This window comes from Talpa occidentalis, unplaced genomic scaffold (assembly GCF_014898055.3).
Source record: "Talpa occidentalis isolate TD23 unplaced genomic scaffold, MPIMG_talOcc4v2.1 talOcc4.9, whole genome shotgun sequence".
Taxonomy (NCBI): Eukaryota; Metazoa; Chordata; class Mammalia; order Eulipotyphla; family Talpidae; genus Talpa; species Talpa occidentalis.
This window is the reverse complement of record NW_023605305.1, coordinates 55,142,085-55,163,587: the sequence shown is the minus strand read 5'-3', so window position 1 is coordinate 55,163,587 and position 21,503 is coordinate 55,142,085. Positions and strand designations below refer to the sequence as shown.

The 21,503-nt window shown below is 42.5% G+C and overlaps 1 protein-coding gene across 1 annotated transcript in view; it reads right to left on the bottom strand.

Annotated features, from left to right (window-relative positions):
- Window positions 1-21,503, bottom strand: part of WLS (Wnt ligand secretion mediator) — a 103,207-nt gene that overhangs the window by 29,502 nt on the left and 52,202 nt on the right. The window contains exon 3 of the mRNA XM_037499507.1: window positions 6,346-6,470. Within this exon, the coding sequence (XP_037355404.1) occupies window positions 6,346-6,470 (125 nt within the window). The remainder of the gene's footprint in view (window positions 1-6,345; window positions 6,471-21,503) is intronic.

Genomic DNA, 21,503 nt, shown 5'->3' with positions numbered 1-21,503 from the left:
GAGACAGGAGGATAAGAGCACAGCTTGCTTTTTTTTTTTTTTTTTTTTTTAAAGATTTATTTATTTATTTATACAAGCACTGGGTACAGTCAGAAGCGTGGGAGGGTGAGAGAATTCACCAGAGCCAGAGCAGGGAGCAGAGCAGGCAGAAGGACCGAAGTACACTGCTGAGGGGAGCAGGGGGCGGCAGGAGAGGTCTGTGAGCCATGTGGGACCCTCCTCCAGTGGCCGGGAAGCAGCCAGGGATCGGGGATGGAACTGGCGCTACAGAGGCTGCGGGCAGCTTCACAACCCAGCACTCAACGGCTGAGCCACCAGGAAGGCCCCACAGCTTGCTTTTGAAAACCAAATTCTGCTCCACCTAAAAGGACTCCTGACTAAGTGTCCCTGTCAAGGGGTGGGGGTAGGAGTGTAAATGTGGGCATGGAGAAGCTTGAACCTTAATAGCAGGGTCATTTTTCTGATAAAGCAGAATTGATGAGTGCCTGCCATCAAAGCTGGGTTTATATGCCAGCTGAAATGTTTGCTTGGCAACTGATCAAACAATAGGGGAGGCCTAATTTGTTAGTTCTTGGCCGAATTCTCAGGACTTCCATAATTTTCTGTAAGTCTTCAGAGAAAAAAAAAGTTCAATGAAGAAATCAAAAGGAAGATAATAAATAGTCTATTGTCTAATCAGTGTGGGAAGGGTTTTTGCCTCTTCTGTAATCTTGAGGGATTCTTTATTGGACAGCCAGAGTTTAGCATGCATAAACAGACCTTTGTACAGAGATAGAAGGCACATGAGACAAAAGTAGAAGTATAACGGGCAAATATCTGGCTTATGTGCATCATCTCTTCCCCTTCAGTACTCATGGCAGACATCACAAATCAATCATGGTACTTTTCATCTTCAAATGTATAAGGGATTCTTATCAGAACTACCAATTAGACTTCTGAGATTTAAAAATTTCTTCTGTATAAACATAGGAGTGCATATGTCCCTTCAAATTAGTGGTTTTTTTTTTTTTTTTTTTTTTTTTTTTTTTTTTTTTTTTTAGTACTCTGTGGGTAAATTCCACTCTAAGAGTGGAATTGCTGGGGTATGTGCTAGATCTATTTTAATATTTTGAGAAACCTCTGTATTCTTTTCCAGTCTGGACCAATCTACATTCCTAACAACAGTATACAAGGATTGCTTTACAACAGCCAAGATTTGGAAAATAACTAGTGTCAAAGGACATAGGAGTGGATCAGAAAAATGGGGTGTGTGTGTGTGTGTGTGTACTACTACTCAGGTATAAAAAAGATGAACCCTTGCCATTTGCAACAACATAGATAGAGGATAATGTTAAGCAAAATAAATCAGAAAGAGAAAGACAATTTCCACTGGTTTCACTTATATATGGAATAAAGAAAAATAAAACAAAGGCTCAGGAAAAACCAAAGCAATAACAAATCCTTGACCTCTGACTACAAAACTGAGCAACTAAAAGGGGAGTCAGGCAGGGATCCCCAGTAGAACACGGTGGAGGATTTTGGGGGTTTTGGGGTTGAGTATGGTATCGCAATATACATTTGTAGGGGTCTGAACCTATAACCCCCAAATGAATATAAGATGCAAACCAAGTTTACCTCAATTAAAAAATTCTTCTGTGAAAGCATCCTACTTCTTTTACAAAACTCAGCTACAGGTTGAATGATTCTTACTGTATGGATTCTTTCTCTTCCTTTGCTCCTTTCTCTGTTTTAGTTATAAATCAGGGCTAGTATTAGGGTTCTAAAGAAACCGCTAAAAGTATATCGCAGGATCTAATTCAGTATCAGATTAAGTTGCACTGAGGAAGCAGATGGTCCTCTGTGATGATATCAAGAAGAGGTTTTTTTTTTTTTAATAGAGGCATGTTTTATTTATTTGTTTGTTTATTTGTTTATACATGCACTGGGTACAGTCAGAAGCGCGGGAGGGTAAGACAATTCACCAGAGCCAGAGCAGGGAGCAGAGCAGGCAGAAGGACCGAAGTACACTGCTGAAGGGAGCAGCAGGTGGCCGGAGAGGTCTGCGCACCATGTGGGACCCTCCTCCGGTGGCCGGGGAACAGCCGGGGATCGAACCAGCGCTGCAGAGGCTGCGGGCAGCTTCGCAACCCAGCGCTCAACCGCTGTGCCACCGGGGAGGCCCAAGAAGAGGGTTTTTTGGTGTTTCCAGCAAGGGTCTTATTTAATTTATAGAAATGGAGAGTTTGAGGGGGAAGTGAACAAAACATATTTAGTGCAATGTCACTAAATTATGCAATTTAGTGTTGCATAATTCTGCCAAAAGTTGTGGCAGAATTGCACTGAGAATATGGGTCTTCCAGGTCTGGCCTTAGATTGCCAGGCAGGCACGTCAATTCTAGTGCTGACCTAGCCCCTTGCTGGGTACCCTGAGAAGGTCACCCAGCTCATTTGGCTTTACTTCTGTAGGGTAAAGAAAAATGTCAGGCTTTTCTGCCCTCCCGCCATCAGGATAGATGATGGATCCTTGTCCTGAATGCATGCCTGATGGCGGGCACCTGGAGTAGGGTGTGAGCATAGGGAGATGGGATTCACCTGGGCTGAGACTGGGCTTTTAAGGGCGGTGTCACGGGGACGCCAGCAGCAGCAGAAGCCGAAGGAGAAGCCGAGAGAGAAGCAAGAGAAACAGAAGCAGAAGTAGAGAGAACGCCAGAGAGCCCAGAGAGAGTGCGGATTTGCTGGGGGCTGGGAGGACTGCCAGCCTCCCAGCCCCCCAGCACTCCTGCCTGCCGTGTACCCGCTAAATCCCAATAAAAGACCTGCAAAAAGCCACTGAGGACTCTGACTCCTCCTTTACCCAGTCTGCATGGGATCAGAAAACCTGCACCGTGTCCATTCCTGGACTTTACAACTTCCTTCTAAGTAAAGCAAGATAGTTCAGTAAAATGATGTAGGGGCAGGAAGACCACAGTGCAGGTTTTCTGATCCAGCAGACCGGGTAAAGGAGGAGTCAGAGTCCTCAGTGGCTTTTGCAGGTCTTTTATTTAGATTTACCAGGCACATAGCAGGCAGGGGTGTGGGGGGCCGGGAGGCTGGCAGCCCTCCCAGCCCCCAGCAAATCCTCACTCTATCTGGGCTCTCTGGTGTTCTCTCTGCTTCTCTTCTTCTTCTCTCGGCTTCTGTTTGTTCTTGGCTTCTGCTGGCGTCCCCGCGACGCCGCCCTTATAAACTCAGTCTCTCAGCCCAGGTGTACCCACTTAGGTGCCCGCCACCAGGCATGTATTCAGGACCACAGGGTTCCCTCATCTATCCTAATGGCGGGAGGGCAGAAAGGCCTGATACTTTTTACCTTACCCTACAAATGACCTCTGGGCTTTCCTCTAATTCCTTGTCCTGGGATCTCTGGGTGTCTTCCACTTTTCTGTCTCACCAGCCACTGAGAAAACTGACTTCAGCTCAACAACTCAGAGAGAAACATTTGATTCTGAGATTCTAGCCTGGCCTACCTGTCTTGGCGACAAATTCACTGTATCCTGTTGGAAGTTTGCCTTACATACTGAGATTTTACTTTCTGCCAGTATTTAGGGCATTTAAGAAGATTCCTCCCTTCCCCCACCCTCTCTCTCCTTTTCTTTTTTCCCTTCCACCTCAGCCCTCCCCTAACTCCAGCAGGAGACCAGCTAATTAGGACAAATTACAGCAGGTGGCAACTTGACTTTTTTTTAAACTTCATAATCCACCAGGGACTAAGAAGCTTTAAAGCAATTTCTCATTTAATCTTCAGACTTGAGACTAAATTTTATGGCAATCAAAAAACAGATTTGATGATTCATTTCCTTCACACTTTTCAAGGTTTAATATCTTTCTCAAAAGGGATCAACACATCCTAAAGATAATTAAGCACCATCTTTAGGAAGCAGTTGCAGGTTTCTAATAACCTCCCCCTCACTCTGCTTCTCAGTGCCCTCCAAGCGCATAAGTAAGGTGAGAAATGACTTTTCCATTTTCTGAGGATGAAATTCCATATCCCAAAGCTTTATAACCTTTGGCTTAGATATTCAAACAGCATCACCTCGGAAGGAATCGATGAACTTGCAATGACAGCTAGGAAGGCTTCTAAACAATTTCCTCCATTGCATACAGAGAACTGAAAATGTTAGATATTCCTCTCTGCTGCTACCTCCAGTTTCTCTCTACCATTCTTTTAACCTACAGATTGGTCCCAAAAGCCTATCCAAACAATTCCAGATGGCTTTTTTTGGGGGGGTTAGGGGGGAGGAAATCTATGCATTGATTCACAAACTTCACCTAGCTAATGAGATGGAATTAAAATGTTGCTGAAACAAATTCCTTGGTCCCACACCCTGAGATTTTGATTCAGGGTTTGGGGTGCGTGACCTGATCCTACAAGCTCCCAAATGATGATGATGCTGTTGATACTCAAACAATACTTTCTATAACTCTACTAGACCTCTGGGCTCTACTAGACCTCCTCTAATTCCTTGTCCTGGGGTCTCTGGATGTCTTCCACTTCTCTGTCTCACTAGCCACTGAAAAAATTGACTTCAGGTCAACTTCAGCTCTAGGGAGCCTGGGAAAGGGAGACATAATCAACACCAGGTACCACAAGAGGTGTGTTAATTTGTAGGGTGTATAGTTCACCTACGAGAGTTCTCGTGGCCCATCTAGCTAATATCCCACCATAAAATAATAATAATCTTTTACCATCATTGTCTCATCTGGTTTTATAAATGCTCTCAAGGCAGAGATTACTGTCCCATTTTGCAAAAGAGAAATTGAAACAGATTACATTTCTAACACAAGCTAACATAGCCTGGAAGCCAGGTATGTTTTGCTCTAAATTCACATTATTACCTAATGTTAATACTGTGAATCTACCCCACTTCATCTCCTCTTCATAGTTAGATGAAGAAGGCTGGAGCATAGTACTCACAGACTTCTTACCATTTCTTAGGGAACCCTAACTTTGCAGTTATAGGGGGAAAAAAAAGAAGTTAAGAAAGGCCAGTGTGGGCCTCCCTGGTGGCACAAGGGGTTGAGACGCAGCCTATGAAGCTATCCGCAGCCACTGCAGCACGAGTTTGATCCCCGGCCAGGGAGCTACCCACATGGCACAGCAGACCTCTCCTGACTCGCCCACTACTCCCCTCAGCAGTGTATTTCAGTCAGTCTGCCTGTTCTGTTCCCCACTCTGTCTCTGGTGAATCCTCTCACCCCCCACACATACCTCTGGCCTGTACCCCAGCTCTTGTATGCATAAATAAATAAATCTTTAAAAAAAAAGAAAGAAAGGCCAGTGTCAGGAGAGGAGAAGAACTAAATCAATGGAGTAGATGCTACAAGCTGTTCAAATGTTTCAGAAGTAACTGATCTGAAGATGTCAAATGACAAAAGACATATCAAGAATATAATTCAGTGGAGTCTGATATCTCTTGTACTTCACACAAAGAAAATGAGAATATTTTTGTACCCAAATGGACATCAGAAATCATCTAGCTGATGATGTTCCATGTTAACACCCTTGAGGAATAAGAGTAATCAAACAGAAATAGTAACTGTGGTTCATTTGACCTTTATACAGACTTTCAAGAGTGGATAAGTGAGTAGGGGTGGGTAGAACAATCTTGGGGAGATGTGTGAATAGACAGCCGTTAGCATTTGAAACGGTTCCCCGTTTGATTGGCTCCTCATATCATCAAATCAAATCCCATTATCCTTTGAGAGTCACTAAGTCATTTCCTGAATCTTAATCCAAAAAGAATGTAAGAGTTTTGTCCAAAGAAAATGTCTCCCTACTCTCAAGGCAGGATAGTATTCTTCCTCCTACGTGTGGTTGAATGCGTTTTTCTGCAAGATCTAGAGAATGAAGAGTTCTAGAGATGTGTAATAAGATCAGAAAGTCTCAAATGAACATGATGTCCTCCCTTTGGTCCTCCTTTTCTCTGTGGTGTTCACAGGGATTGCTAGTCAGCACATCTGATTATTAACTTTAACAACAAAAAGATGCCCAAGAAACAAAGAAGCAGATACAAGCATTGAGTCTCAAAATTACTAAGTTCTAGTCCTCAAACACTTTCAGCCACTAACCAAAGAACCAAGAGCTATTTTATGGAAGTATTTCTTCAAAACTAAATCATTTCTGACAGACATTCCGTGTTCTGTTCCTTCCACTTTTGCAGGGACATGACATATCTACATTTCTCTACTGTGACAAATGATTATAACCAACCTTTTTGGGTCATGCTAATAAATAATGGACACATCTGTGAACTGTAAAGCAAATCTTCCCACATATCTGTAAACCAAACCAACCCAAACCCCATTAATTCAGACATCCAAATATCCTACCTTGGGGAACGTAAAGGTACATTTGAGTTTCCGAGGTACTCTTTCGTGGGCCATTTCAGTCCATTCAGCAAGCATATCATCACGGTAAGCCAGGGAGACATCCATGGAAACTTCTGCATTTTCTCCTGCAAGAGAAAAGATGCACTCCGAGTTCAGAAATGGTTTCTGGGAAGACACACTCCAATTAATTCAAAATTCTTTTAAGTTCTTCATGGAAGCTAGCAGAATAAAATAAGTATCTTAGTTCCTATCCAAGTACAAACCTGAAACTCCAAGCCCGAAGATGTAAAAGTCATGGGAATGAAGATTGAAGCTGAAGTTGTGTGCCCTCCCATAACCACTCTGCTGAGGAGTCAAAGAGATTTGACTTAAACTCCTCCAGAGATGGGGGCCTCCCTTCCCCTGATGCAGCTCACATGGTCAGATTGTGACTGATGGCCAGCACTCAGCCCCCACACCATGCGCCACTGGTCCTGCATCTGCCAGCAGGGGTCACATGAAACACGGGGGACTTTGCCACCAAAGTATCTTAGGTACTTAAAATCCATACTTCATCTGTGTGTGTTTCTTTTCTCTCTGAGAAATAGGACCAGGGTTGTCAAGCATCCCTCTGAGACATGATTTAAGTCCCTTTTGCTCTCTTCTGGACACACTCTAGTCTGAAAGCATCCTTTTTAAAATTACCCCAAGTACACCTCCAATATACTTCTCTAAAACTCAAAACACTTCATATTGTGAACAGTATTAATGAAAAGGTGAAGATCTTTTTTTTCCATAATTAAACACTTAACAGAGACAGGAATATAATAATGAGCATATAAATATGCAAATGAATGTTCACACATACTTCCATGTCAGTAAAGTCCACGACTGGATTTAATTCAACACAGAACTCATTAAGGAAATCAGATTATTAAAAATTGCATCTATCCATTTTGCCTGTTTTACATCATGTTGAGCAAGTTCAAGAACAGAGGAGTCTTAATGGGGTGGGGGTAGGAACACAGCTCATATTTCCAAAATGATGGTGTGTCAGCTCCCCCTGGGTTATGAGACTGGACTCAGTTCTAGGCTCTGAACCTGAACACACATAGGACATAAGAGGGATGGACTGAAATAAAATTAGGTCTTTTCTATCCACTGGCTAGTGTGGTTTAAAGTCAGTTTGACAGTACGGTAAATCTTTGGTTCTCTGAGGAAATCCAGGAAGAAAAAGATGAAGCATGAAAGAAGGGATGTGAGGTCATTCTGAAGTAGATGAAACTCTCACTAAACATCAACATCTGCCATATTATTAGTACTGCTTAAATCCCCAGTTAGACACTTCTGTTTTCCTCCTCTTCATCAGAGAGAGAGAGAGAGAGAGAGAGAGAGAGAGAGAGAGAGAGAGAGAGAAGGAGAGAGGTGAAGACAAAGAATATTAAATCACAGGGGGGAAAAATTATAGTGACATGAGCAGACTACAGCTTTCAACAATTTTCTTACAGATGAAAAACAGATGAAGTAGGATTTCCTGACAGCCAAATTGATGAGAACAGGCTAAATTCTACAGAAGGGATATTCTAGAAAAGTAAGCCAACATTTCAATAGATCCCCAAGTCACTCAGAATTTGAACACACCAGGTATTGCAATAGACACAGATGAGACATGGTGGTAACAACAGGTTAACTGAGTTCAAGTCTGCACACAGAATCACTGGACACCCAGTTCTCCTATACCTTTCCATCTCTGCCCAGTCTGAGAGGACAGTCTGGACTTAGAACACCAGGCAATCTAGAGACCCAGAGCTGAATTGGAGAAGAGTAAGAATGTTTATAAGAAACTGTGGAATGTTCAACTTGGCAGAAGCAATGCTCAGATTTGCATATTCTCTTGGTCAGGAGCCAGGCTGGCTACAGCTGCTCTTCACTTAGCTGCCCCAGTGGTCAATAGAAATGGCCAGAGCTCTTACATTAGGCATGAAGGTCCATCCTTTTCATTTCTAATACTAGGATTAGGAACTGGGACTTTCAATTATCTTGAAAGGGGACTTGCAGATTCACAAGACTCAAGAGTACAAATCTGAAAAGTTGTGAAAGTTATCTATTCATAAACTGTATTCCTTGGAGCATTAGGGTTTAGAGAAGCTTGGCCTTAGATATAGGCAAAAGGGGCTCTAAACAAGGGTCCCGCTTTATCTGTCCTCTTTCAGTTTTTCCCTCCTCACAGGACAGGAACACCATAAAGAAACAAGATGTGCCCATCTAGAGCCTAACTTCTCCCCAAAGTTCTAGAAACTGCTCCAGGAACTGAGGACCCCTGAGTACCCTACACCCATTTAACTCACTGCCTATTTCCATGGCACAGAGGGCCTCTCCCCCAGATATACCCCCCCCAAGGGCAGCTGTAACTGAATCTGTGCACCCTTAGGCTACAAAAGGAGGCTGTTTGTAGAAAGATACTGACAGAGATTTAGTTGAAGTTTGGGGTCTAAACACAAGCACACATGCGATGTCCCTGCATGCGATGGAGCCAAGGGTAGGAAGAATAAGCAGCTGAAGTCCCACACTTCTTGGTCAGTCACATTTTTTTTTTTTAAATATTTATTTATTTATTTATTTATTTATTTATTTATTTATTTATTTATTTATTTATACAAGCACTGGGTACAGTCAGAAGAGCGGAGAGCAGAGCAGGCAGACTAATGAAGTACACTGCTGGGGGGAGCAGCGGGTGGCAGGAAAGGTCTGCACGTAATGTGGGACCCTTGCCCTGTGGCCAGGGATCAAACCGGCGCTGCAGAGGCTGCGGGCAGCTTTGCAACCCAGCGCTCAACCGCTGCACCACCAGGGAGTCACATTTTGACACTGAATTCTAAGGCATCCAGGAATCCCAATGTCAAGCTTGCCATTTCAGTTGATTAAAGAGTTAAATTTGTTACAACACAATGCTAGAACTTATCTGGTTTAATCATCTGCTGGCCTGATTTACTACTTTTAAATTTTAGACATACAGTATCTGTACCTTCATTGGTACTCTTGTCTTGGGCCCCACAAACATTAGGGGTGGGCCTGGTTTGGACCAGGTGCCATAGGGAGAGAAAAGGGCCAGACAGTCTTGTCTCCAGTCTGCTTCCAACTTTAAATGCTATTCTCATCTGTTGGGAATCCCCAGAGCAAAAAACTGTTCATGCTGTTTTAAAACAAGGAAAAATTTTAAAACACTGTTTTCATGTATGATTACTCTGTATTAAGCCTCTGTGATTTGCATGTTTTCATTTAAATTATCCCGTTTAATTTTCCCAACAACTCTATGAAGTGGGCATAGATATTTCCTTCTGATTATGAATAAACTGAGGTCTTCAGATTTTAGGCAACCTGCCTAAGGACATTGCTGCTGATAGCAGGAGGAGACAGCTATTTTGAAATTGTTTTAAAACATAGTCATTTTTTTTTGTATTGCTTAACAAAAACTGGCTAACTTGTGATGAAAGAAGCCCCTCAAACTAGTCACAAAATATATGTAAGTCGTTAATAAAAACAAAGGCTCTGTGTAAACATTCTCTTCTTTTTCCCATCAGTCTTCATACCCATCCTATGAGGAAGACTTTGTATAAAATGCCCAAGAATACATAGGTAATAAATGGCAAGGCTGGGATCTGAACCTTGTCTGGATTACCAACAGTCCCGATACCCTCGACTACCTCTGCTGGTAGAAAGCATTAGAATTAAAAAAAAAACAAAAACTTAGCAGTTAAATCAGGTCACTCATCGCTGACCAAACACCATTTGTAGCTTTCTACAGGAGAGAAATATGCAGACTTGCAGGGAGGCTGCAAGCACGGTTCATAGTATGTCTGGAATTCTCTAATCTGAGTTTCAAAGGGAGGAAAGGCTGAAGTCAACACAACATTATTTCAGAAACTTAGTGGAAATGCATGATGAGATCCAAAGAGTACAAAGCTAGAAGGTGGGGTCACTGGGGTTTATGGGCCTGCCCCCAACTACATGTGTGATCAGGGACAGGCAGGGTTTGGACTGGGGAATAAAGTGTGTCTACTGGGAATAAAGTGTGTCTACTAAAACATCATCATGAGGCAATATAGGTCAGTATGACGGTACCTTCTCATTTTTTAAAAAGAGATTGATACTCAGATTGGTATAAAAAAAATCTCAATCTTTACATGGCAGCAAATAATTTACTAAAAAAAAAAAACAACAACAAAGAAAACCACATAATCCTTGAATAGGAAAGCTAGTAAAAGCCCTGCGTCACTCTGTTGAGGGGACATTTTTCATACCGGCCACTCCACTGCCATTCTTTCCACTTTGCCAACAAGTGAAGGTCTTTTAAAGTTTTCTATTATTGTTCATGAACTTGATCACAAGGTCTGCCTAATCATCACACACAGCACCTACTTCCTGTGTAGTCTGAGGCTGAGGTGTTATCAGTCCTGTTTGTGAGGTGAAGTCAAAATATGTTATCCCAGAAACATCAGATTGAAGCTTCTAGAGCTTCACGGTCTGTAACCTTAGCCTTTTGCTATCTTTTATGGTATACATGAAAAACAAAAACCGTAGGGAGAATGGCCTGCTCAAGTCACCTTCTCACCTAACCTCACTGGACTTTGTGTTATCACCCCCAGATGGATGTCCAGGTTCCTTACCCGTTGGAATAGGACTTAATCTCTTAGGATTTTGTGATCTTTAGTTACTGTATGGAAAATGCTTAGAGTAAATAGTACAGAAAGCAGGAAGGGTTAAGTAGCATGATTATCATTTTATTAGGGACGCATACCTTCCTTTAAGTGAAAGTAATTAGCAGGTTCCAGGAATTCTCATTATGAACCCCTATCCAAACAGGAAAGCACTGGGCAGAGGTATCTAGCAAAGCCGTGAAGTGGGCCGCCTGAATCATTTTCTGTTCTGCCTCCAATGGACTCGGAAATAAAGTTCAGCTTTAATGACTACTTTGCATGTAATAAAACACTGGTTTCATGACTCCTGGGATACTGCGTGGGCAACAGTCTCCCGGTGCCCCCAACCCCCGGAGCTAATGAAGGTGAAGAATCCAATTTGAACTCCATGGGAGAATGGCAGGAAGGCCAAGGCTACCTCTGGCACCTGGAGAACCTTTCCTATAAAACAAGGACACTGGTTATACCAGTTCCAGGGAGTAAAGCTGTAAGGTATCAGCATAGGGCATTTATAGATTTGAAATGCACGGTTTTCCACACCTATACCAGACCAGCAGCTTTGCTATCCTGAGGGCTGTCCAAGCTGCACGGAGTTTGGAAACACATTTTGGTTGGGTGGAAAATTCACTTGGAATACTAGGAAAGGAGGTATGGAAAGGCATGGTGGTTCTTTACACTTACTATTTCCATGCTGTGACGAGGGTGGTGCGCTGACACGGGAAAACCAAGCACCGGGTTCTGCAGGAGCTGACCCAGACTGCAGAGGTGGACAGCTCTGTGCCTTTCCATATTGGGAACCACCGACCAATCCTATCCTTAGCACTTATCTCTGTATGAGTTACAGTGTTCTGCCCCCAAGAGAAAAACATTTGCCAATCAGTTTTCCACAGACCAGTGGAAAACCAGCAAGGAGTATAAGCCTCTTTTTTGCATAAGCCAAACATGGTAGGGGTCAAATAGCTAAGGAAGAGACTGAGCACCCCAAGCATCCCCAAGAAACCCAGATCAGCTGTTTAATGTAAGAATGGACTGGAGTGAGTGTGTGTGTGTGTGTGTGCATGCGCGTGTGTGTGTGTGTTTGAAATGAAACATGAGATTTCAAAATGCTTCTCACTTACATGTTCTGAAATGGGCATTTGTCAGCCAGGAAAGTACAAAGAATTTGGGGGCCAAATTGATATGCTTTTGAATTCTATATTTATGTCTTCTTGGCTAAGTGACCTTGAATAAGTATCAGTTTCCACCTTAGCAAGATGGAAATAGTGGGACTTACTTTCAAGGCTGCTGACAGGACCACCTGGCACATAGGCACTTAAAAATATTAGTTCCTTAGGATGGTCAGGTAATACTGTTGACCAATTTACTGGAAATAAAAGGGGAGAGGGGAGGACAAGTTACATTCAGGGGAAATAAAGAATTATTTTATGGCTGTCCAAAGCTTTTAGGTTCCCTGAGAAATCTTGACTTTCCTGGGAAAATCCTTGCCCTGGGAAAAAATTTAAAGAGATTTCAAAAGCTCATATGCATTCCCACATCCCATAGGGGAGCTGCCAGTCACCGGGGTTTGTTTGGGTAACCTCAGAAGGAGGCCACACAGACCAGCCTCCTCCCAGCCTCCAGCAGACATATAATCTGGGGTTATTTATGCCAGCGTTCTTTCCCCAATCAAAAACTCTCTGACCTGGCTTGTATTTTCTTGACGCTTTCAATTAAGGAAATAACAAAACCAACTCTGTCCTATATCCATGGTTAGGTCTGGCAAAAATGTACTCAGCTAATTATAAATTTGGCCCTGGCTGTTTTCTTAAGATGCCCTACAGGCCTGGGTGTGAGCAGTTATAAAAATGAATGAGTGCAACTATTTCGCAAACCAGCCTAACAGTTTAATTCACATTACCTCTCTAGTTTGTCCCCATCACGTCAAACATTTGTATTGTAGAGAAATATTTTCCACATGTAAGGAGACATTTTTCAAGCACTGTCAAAATGGCCCTTTGCTGTACTTGAAAGCAATATGCCCCAGTTGAGATAAGCCGAGTTTGAAAACATGACTAGGTCAGTGTCAAATATTCCTTACACAAAGTGTAAGGAATGCAAAGTGACATCTTTTCAGTTAGAAGATAATTATTCCTATTGTACCCCATTTGCAGCTATACCTGTGGAAAAGTGGACAGGACATCAACTGTTTTTATAAACCAGTGAAACCAAAATACTACAGAATATAGAAAATTCTATAGGGGTTCACCTGGTAGTAGAGTGTCTCCCTTTCTTTCTAACTCCGTGCACTCACCCCAAGGGGTGTCACCTGCTCCTGGGATGCCAGTCACCAGCTCAAGTTCAGATTTCCTTCCTGAGTTTCAAATCTGAAGGCTCACTCCCCACTGCATGCCTGTACTTCTATATTCATTAAGCCAAATGACCACATTTGGTCAATTTTCTCTGGTCAGGTCTTGCTAATTTACTCCCTCTTCTCAATGGCATAACAGCTAAGAAAAGGCTCTATTAGCATTCCAGGTTCCTAGTTCACAAACCCTTCCTTCTCCTGCACCCAGGTTAACCACCTCGAATGTAGCCCATTACCCCCAACTCCAGCCTTAAAAGATGGGGACAAACTCAGGCTCTGGAGAGATCACCTTCGCCTCTTGATACCTGTCTATAAAGTGAGGATTTCTGTCTCCTAGAGTTGTGAGGATTAAATAAGATAACATGTGTGGCTTGGTCAGCACAGCCCTGGCACACAGTAAGTACTCAGTAAATGCTGACTACTACTTTAAGTTTGCTACTCAAGGTTACCGAGATTTGCTATACTCAGGGCCCTTGCTTGCACACCAGATTTAAGGCACTGCTTTTAAATCACATTTGCAGAATTACAAAAAAGGCTTATTTTCTTCTGGGGTGTAGACAGGGGCTCTTCCCTTGCTCTGTGCATCCAGTAACTACCTGACTTGTTACCTGTACCTCTCTTAGACCGAGTGGTCCCTGAAAGCCCTAAGGATTGCCTCAGTCTTCTTTTTTTATTTATGCATACAAGAGCTGGGGTGTAGGCCAGAGGTATGTGTGGGGGGTGGTGCTGAGAGGATTCACCAGAGACAGAACAGGTGGATTGACTGAAATACACTGCTGACAGGAACAGTGGGTGAGACAAGAAAGGTCTGCTATGATGTGTGGGTCACCTCACTGGCCAGGGATCAAACTCATGCTGCAGTGTCTGCCAATAGCTTCACAGTGTTAAGACTTAACCCTTTGCACCAACAGGAAGCCCCTGCCTCAGTCTTCTTGACACTAAATAATTCATGTCTTTACACAGGAAACACGTAACATATTTGTCCAATATTTCTCCAAATTTTCTTTGTCACTCTGTCACCTCTATAGGTCTATAGTTTGCTCAATTTTGGTGGCATTTACTCCTCTTAGTCCCATACATGCTATTCGGGAAAAGGATATTTCCTCAAATTTGGTCCAATAGTCCTTTCAAGGACAATGTGCCTACTCCCAAAACTAGATTGAGGGGCATCTTTAAGAGAGATGATCCCAAGAGAGGTATTCTCTGCTTTCGCCCTCTCTGAATTACAATATGGGTTTGTACTAGTGTTTTTCTTGAGAAGCCTAGTGGAGACAAAGGTAGATGTAATCTCAGAGGCCAGAAACCCAAGAGTTCTCTGACCTGGTCTAGAGTTTAAGGATTATGAAAAGCAATAAAAGGATATGTCTTTTTGAGGTCTGTATCAAGCTTGTCCAAGTCTATAGGGACAAGAGAACAGATGGGAATATTGGCAACAAAGCCCAGAGAAGGCAGATTGCAGAGTGCTTATTTGGGTATAACATACCCTATTCCATGTCTCTGTAGATTCACTCAAGCCTACTTTAACAGGACTACAAACGAAGCTCATCAGGAACGAGGAACCAATACCATCAGGTACTGTCACCAAAATAGAATCACTGTGTCCCTGAAACCCCTAGTGCTAAAAAGACCATTCAACATAATTCACTTTTTTCCTCCACCAAACATTTCAAAGCACCTACTAGTTTCCACACACAATAGTAAAGATGGGGGAGGGGGGACACAGAGTGCAAATTCATTGCCTTCAGTTTTTCAGTGAGGTGGGAGGGCAGACATAAGAATTATCCCATGAGGTAAATACAACATTTGAAGTTTATATAAAGTATACATTGGCAAAGACGTCTAGAGTGCTGGGCAGGGCATCAATGTAGCACAGAACATGTGGTCTTCTGGATCACCTCATCTAGTGGTGATGATGTTTAACTGTGAATCATTGGATGAGTAAGAGAGTTCACTAGGTAAAAAAAGGAGAGGGAATTAAAGGCAGAGAGAGCCACATGGATGAAAGGTCAATGAAACTAGAAAATAGTCTAGTCTTGTCAGAGAAATCTATGAATTCAATATGGCAGGGTGGAAAGAAGAGGCAAGGATGAAAGGTGGAAAGAAGAGGCACAAGGTTATGATCACAAAGAAAAGAAGCTAGCTCTGAGCACTGCAGCATTTTATGTAGAAAGATGTTTAAGCAAGGCGATCTGGCAGCGGTGAAAAATAGACTGGGGTTTTTTAGGGGGAAGGGGTAGATCAAGAGGTGACTGAGGCCAACTAAGACAGTTTTCAGCCTGCTTGACATTATTATTTAATCTCCTAGAAAATATCACCATGAGGAATTCCTTGTTTTCCAAGGAATTTAAATTCCACAACGAACTAATCCTCACGAAGGTAAGGAAATCAGAGCCATCTAAGCTGGCAAGTGTTAAATCATTGGAAAGCAAAAGCAGCAATAGCTTTTCCCCATTTGACCATAATCAACATAAATGTGGAGAGAAAACAAACTTGACAGCTTAGGGAAGAAAACTACACAGTGGATTGCTTTGCTTTCTCCCCAGGACACCCTCAGCACACACGGCACTTAGAATAGCTGATTTGATGGTTACGAAAACCTACCTGGCTCTCTCTCTCTGAATGCAATTAGAAAAGAGAGCTTCATTCACACTGAATCTAAAAATAGATGATGGCAGAGTTCAGACTGACAGCTGCATTCTCATACAGTAACCAGGAAAGGAAAGGGATGGCTAATTTAACTTAACAACTTCCAAAACAAACAATGCACAAGAAGTTCAGGATAAAGAGAAAACACAAAGGTCACTTCTTCAAAGAACTGCAAGAGGAATGGGGTCACCCTGTGGCAGTTCATTAGTCCTCCCCGAATCCTGATGAAACTGGCTAAATTTTTCGCCTGAATCTGCCCAGAATCCTTCAGACAAAAGCTCTGGCAGATGAAGCTGCCAAAGGGATCCAAGCAAGATCAGGTCAAGACTTGCCCTCTGAACTTCTTCATAATCTCCTGGATACTCATAAACTAAGAAAGTCACTATATTTTCTAGATTAGATAAATATGCACTTAACATCAAGCAACCCCCCCCCCAACCTGCCCTCCAAACACACACTGTATCTAAATTATACTCTGCACAGCCTGAGGTATGAAAAATAAAAAGTTATCCAGGAAATAAACATGGTTCATTAAGGGGGAAAAGCCAGGTGTCTAAAAGGAGCGAAGCATTTCTTTTCCTTTCCTTGGTCCTAAAGTGTTTTAGTTTTCCTCTTCAGTCTGCCCTACACACGGAGGGGATTATGGTTGGGCTTCAAAAGAAACAAGGGCATGCTTGTGGACGGGAAGCAGATTCTCTCTGCAGCTCTCCCACAGATCTGTGTTGGCTCTCAGGGCTGCTGCCAGCCAGCTAAATGTCAGATCCCTGCAGCCCAGCATTCCCGCGCACGCTACCTCCATCGCCCTGGTGACTAAGCTGTTTCAACAGCTGTGTTATTGCTGGAGTCAAGCCAGTGTTATTCACACAGAGTATTTGTTTCGTAGGCTTATGCAGAGAATTATTGCATTCGGGATTTGGGGTTCTATTTGCAGCTCAGATCCTCTCCTTGATCAATCAGCCAGGGCATTCCCTCACCAGGAGCTCCAGGCAGTGATGGAGAAATATTGGGCAGCTGCTCAGGATTCCAGAAGACTGACAAATTCTTAACCACAGAGAGAGGGGAGAGGTGTGTGTGTGTCTGTGTGAGAGAGAAGAGGAGGCATAATCAAAAGACATGATCCTTGACCCTTGACCAGGGGGAGGGAGGGACCTACCTCCCCTCCAAGACCTCCAGTGTCCCTCCCTCAATAAATACCAACTCCACTAACAGGACTGCTGACCTGATTCCTTTTTCCACTCTTTCCCTCCAGCCATCTACCTCAGTCTTTCCTTTGAAAGAAAGCGGTAGGTGTTCAGCACCCCCTTGGCCTCTGTCAGCTGGCTTCTAGTCACTTCTCCCCACAGACTTGCCCTTGACTGTGAGTGCACTCCTTCAGGCTGCTCCCCAAGTCGTAGGCTTTCCCTCTCTCATCACACCTGAAGCAAGTTGGGCCTGTTGACTTGTTCAACATCCCCCACCCCACCCCACCCCACATCTCTAGCATCTTGTTTGGCAGGAGCTTGTCTCTCTCCATGACTACTTTCTGAAAACGCCAAACAAACTCCCTCACAGTCAGGGTGCCTGGAAAAGGGAAAAGGCATTGCACCTGTACCCCTATTTCCTTTGGGCCGGACCGATTTCCATTTTTAGCCGTTCTTGGCTGACTCTCTAAGAGGTCTCTTAGCCTGTTCCTAAGTTCTGAACAGAAGCAACAGTGACATTTTCTGAAATTGAGGAGAGCACAGAAATGAGGTATGTATTTCAAGAAACAAAAGCACAATTTTTTTCCTTTTTAAATGTTTCTTTTCTTCTTTGAACTGAAGTACTATTGTTTTACATCCTTGTTCATATTTTGACAGTTCAGGATTTCGCCCCTCAGATGCAGTCACCGTAGCTCTCCCACCACCAAAGCACCCGACTTAGTCCTCCGCACAGTCCATCCTTCTCCTGCCCTCTCCTGCCCTGGGTTGCCTCAGATCTACTGTCAGCTTTCAAGGGTTGAAAACCATGATTCTTAAAAGCTCCTATTTTGTGCCTACGCAGTGCAGATATTTTCAGCCACATTCAAATGCCATCTTAATATAAAGAATCATCTGCTATCTCAAATGGGAAAACGGAGGCCGTGGTCACACTGCTGTCGTGGTGGGAGGCAACATGTAAACCGGGTTTGTCTGATCTGCTGCTCAAGCTCTTTTCTTTTCTGTCATCGAGTCACAAGTTAGAGCGAAGAGAACTGTTGCACACTTAAGGAAAGACACAGATTAGCTATACAATTTGAGTGAGCAGCTTTACATGGCCTATTCTTTCATTAGATAATGAAATTGGATCCTCTAATGACAAGGTCCTTCCAGTTCTATATTTCATGAAAGTAGACAGAAATGTAAAATACCATGGCTGCTTAACTGCTTTCTACATTTGAGGCATTGTGGCAAAAACAAAGAATAAAACAATCCCTGCCCTCAGGGGACTTGCAATGGCCTTGGAGCAATAAGAGAGAAAAATTGGGGCCTGGCTAATTGTAAGAGTTAAACAGTAACAAACACAAAAATACCAGAGGACATGCTGGTGTGACAAAAAAAACACTATCATGACTATGAGGCCAATCACGCAGTGTAACAATGGCTTTGCCACCACCACTCCCTAATATCATTGTGTTGTTGGCAGAAAAAGCCAGTTTCCAGAAGGGATCCCATCGGTTTCAAGAGAAAGCTTTGTTTCTGACAAGTTTCGTAAAGGAAAAAGTAGGCTAGCACAAGCTTTTTATTTCCAACCCACCTTTTCTTCATTCCCATGAATGAGGAGGGGATACAAATGAGAGCAAGCAGCCAGGGAGAAAAATAATATGGCTGGTGGTTCCTGACCTCTTGGATTCCTGCCGTCAGAGAAGCCCGAGAGGCAACATTTAATTGTGGAAAAACCAGCCTTGCTCTCCTCTTATCTTTTTCCTCTGTGACTTAAACCCACAATTACTGGCAACCCCTAGATTCCGAGTCACTCAGCTGGTGGTGGCAGCGATGGCTGTGTCTGTAGCTGAAAAGCAAAGGGGAGTCAGATTTTACCTGCCTCGGAAGCAGCCGCTTGCGAAGGCAGCCCTAACCCAGCTTTGCGACTTCTCCCATTAAAAAGTTCACAGATGCCCTCCTGTGGGGAATACCACCATGGGAGAAGGCCAGACGGGGAAAAAAAAAGAAATGTGATTTCAAGCTGCTGTATAATTCAAAGGACAAGCTACGAGTTCTCAAATCCTGAATTTTACATTTCATGTCAATCCTAAATATGTGATTTTCAATTTCTTAAAGGATCAAACTCCAAATTTCTTAGCTGGATCATCAAGGCAAATCACTGACTGGCCCCTCTATTTTTCAAGAGCTTATCTTTCTTTATGAATGTGGAATTCAGCAGCCTAACAAAATGGGCTTCCTGTCCACTTGTTATTTTGCAGTAACCAGAGTAGAAAAATGTAGGTCTTAGTCTTGACTTTCTTACCTGCAAACCAGGTGACTTAAAGAAGTCAGTCATTTAACTTCGGTAATTTCAGTTTGTAGTATTCTAAAAGGTTGTCTCCCATACAGCTCTGCTCCTTTCTAGAATTATTAGTCTATTCCAAAACATTTTAAATGCTCCAATGTTCACAGGTATAAATAATGCATGTCTTATGGGTTTACTCTCCTAAGTATGCTGAGAATTTTCCACATCTTTTATTTTAGGGTGTTCTCTAATTGCTTAAATATTGATTATGAGGCAATTCACACTCACAGAAACTACCTATACTATGAAGTTGGAGCTCTTACTTTGAGATATATAAACCTCTGAAGTCTATGGATGAGCTTCAGAGCTTCAGTTGAAATATAAATACAAAATGTATGACTGAGGCCTATGCATATTTTTCTCCCGAGGTTAAGGTCCCCAATTCAAAGTTTAGAACCACTATCTTGAAGGAAGGAAGGACCTGCTGCCAGCACCCACCCAGCTCCTTGTTTTGCACACTCATCCCTGCTGCCTCCCTCTGGGTTTCTGCCTATGCTCCAGAACACACACTCCTCCTCTCGCTCAAGTCCGAGAATAATACATCTTATCTACTGAACATTTACTATGTACCAAGTATTTACTATATAAAAGCCTTCTGTGTATTATTCTAGTTTAATCGTTCGAACAATCCTATAAGGAAGATACTACTATTATCTCTTCTGTAGATGAAGAAATTTAAAGACAAGGAAGCTCAGAAACTTACCAACTTACCAAGGTCACATAATTTGTAAGAGCCAACTTGGGAATTCAGCCCAAACACTGACTTTCCAGAACAAAATAATGCTGCTCTTGGACCATTTCTTTGCCACTAGATAGAATGTAGGCAAAACTTTCACCACCTTCTTTAAGGCTCCTCAATTCAAGGATCAAAAAATAATTGCCTTTGCAGTGAGTTAAACATTTCCCCCCTCCTATGTTCATGGAATACTTCAGTCACTGAACGTAATACTTCAGGCACCGTAACTTTCGGTTTCTTTCTCCTGAACTAGACTGTGAGCTCCTAAGTAATTATTTTAAGTACAACTGGAGAGTTTCCTGTGCCTTGGACTATGCTAAGGAGGACACAATGATGGACAAGATACAGTCCCTACCTCAAAATTCAGTGTTACAGAACAGAGACAAAAAAAAACCAAAAAAGGCCAGAAGGTTTTTTTTAAATTGTATCCTGAAGGATAAGGACTTATATCTTTATTCCTTAAATCCTGAGCAAAATACCAGCTCATAAATGACTGCTGAATGAATGAAGTTAGTTGGGAAGGGGGCCTCAGAAGCTGGACTGCTAAATTAAAGATCTACCATCTCTTCACGCAAACTCTTTGAGGTTATTTATGTACTGACTCACCTAAAAACTGCTTCCTGTGTTGGTGTCTATGATACATTTTTTAATGTCAGACTAAAAATATACTTCCAGTACACCGATCCTGTCTGCCTACCCAAAGACTAGAAATGAACACAAGTTGCCATGTAACAAAATAGAAGAAAATCCACTCATTTCAACACCAAGCTCACCCACTTAACAGAGGGGCATCCATAACTACTGAAGGGCATCCTCTAAAATGGTTTGCACTGAGTGTATTTGAAGTCACCTATTTACAAAGCTAAAATGAAACTTGTGAGCATTTTATAGTTAAAGAATCTTAAGTGAGTCATGGACTCTCTACAAAACAAAATTAGAGTAGTTCAGGCCTTAGGGATCACCTCATATAATTTTCCTGGACACAGGGGTCCTAAGAATATGTCCACTTACTATCCTGCATTTCCCAGCTAAGAGGCTTTGGAAACATCATTTATTTTTAAAATTTATTTTCTTACATCATGATTATTTTTTATACATTATTTGATTTTTCCTCTCTTAGTCCCCAAATGCACACATCATTTAAATTATCTCATCATCAGTCTCCTCATTCCACCAGGGAGAATTGTTGAGATGATCAGATGAGAAAAACAAAACAAAACAAAAACAAAAACAAAGACTGTCTTAATCA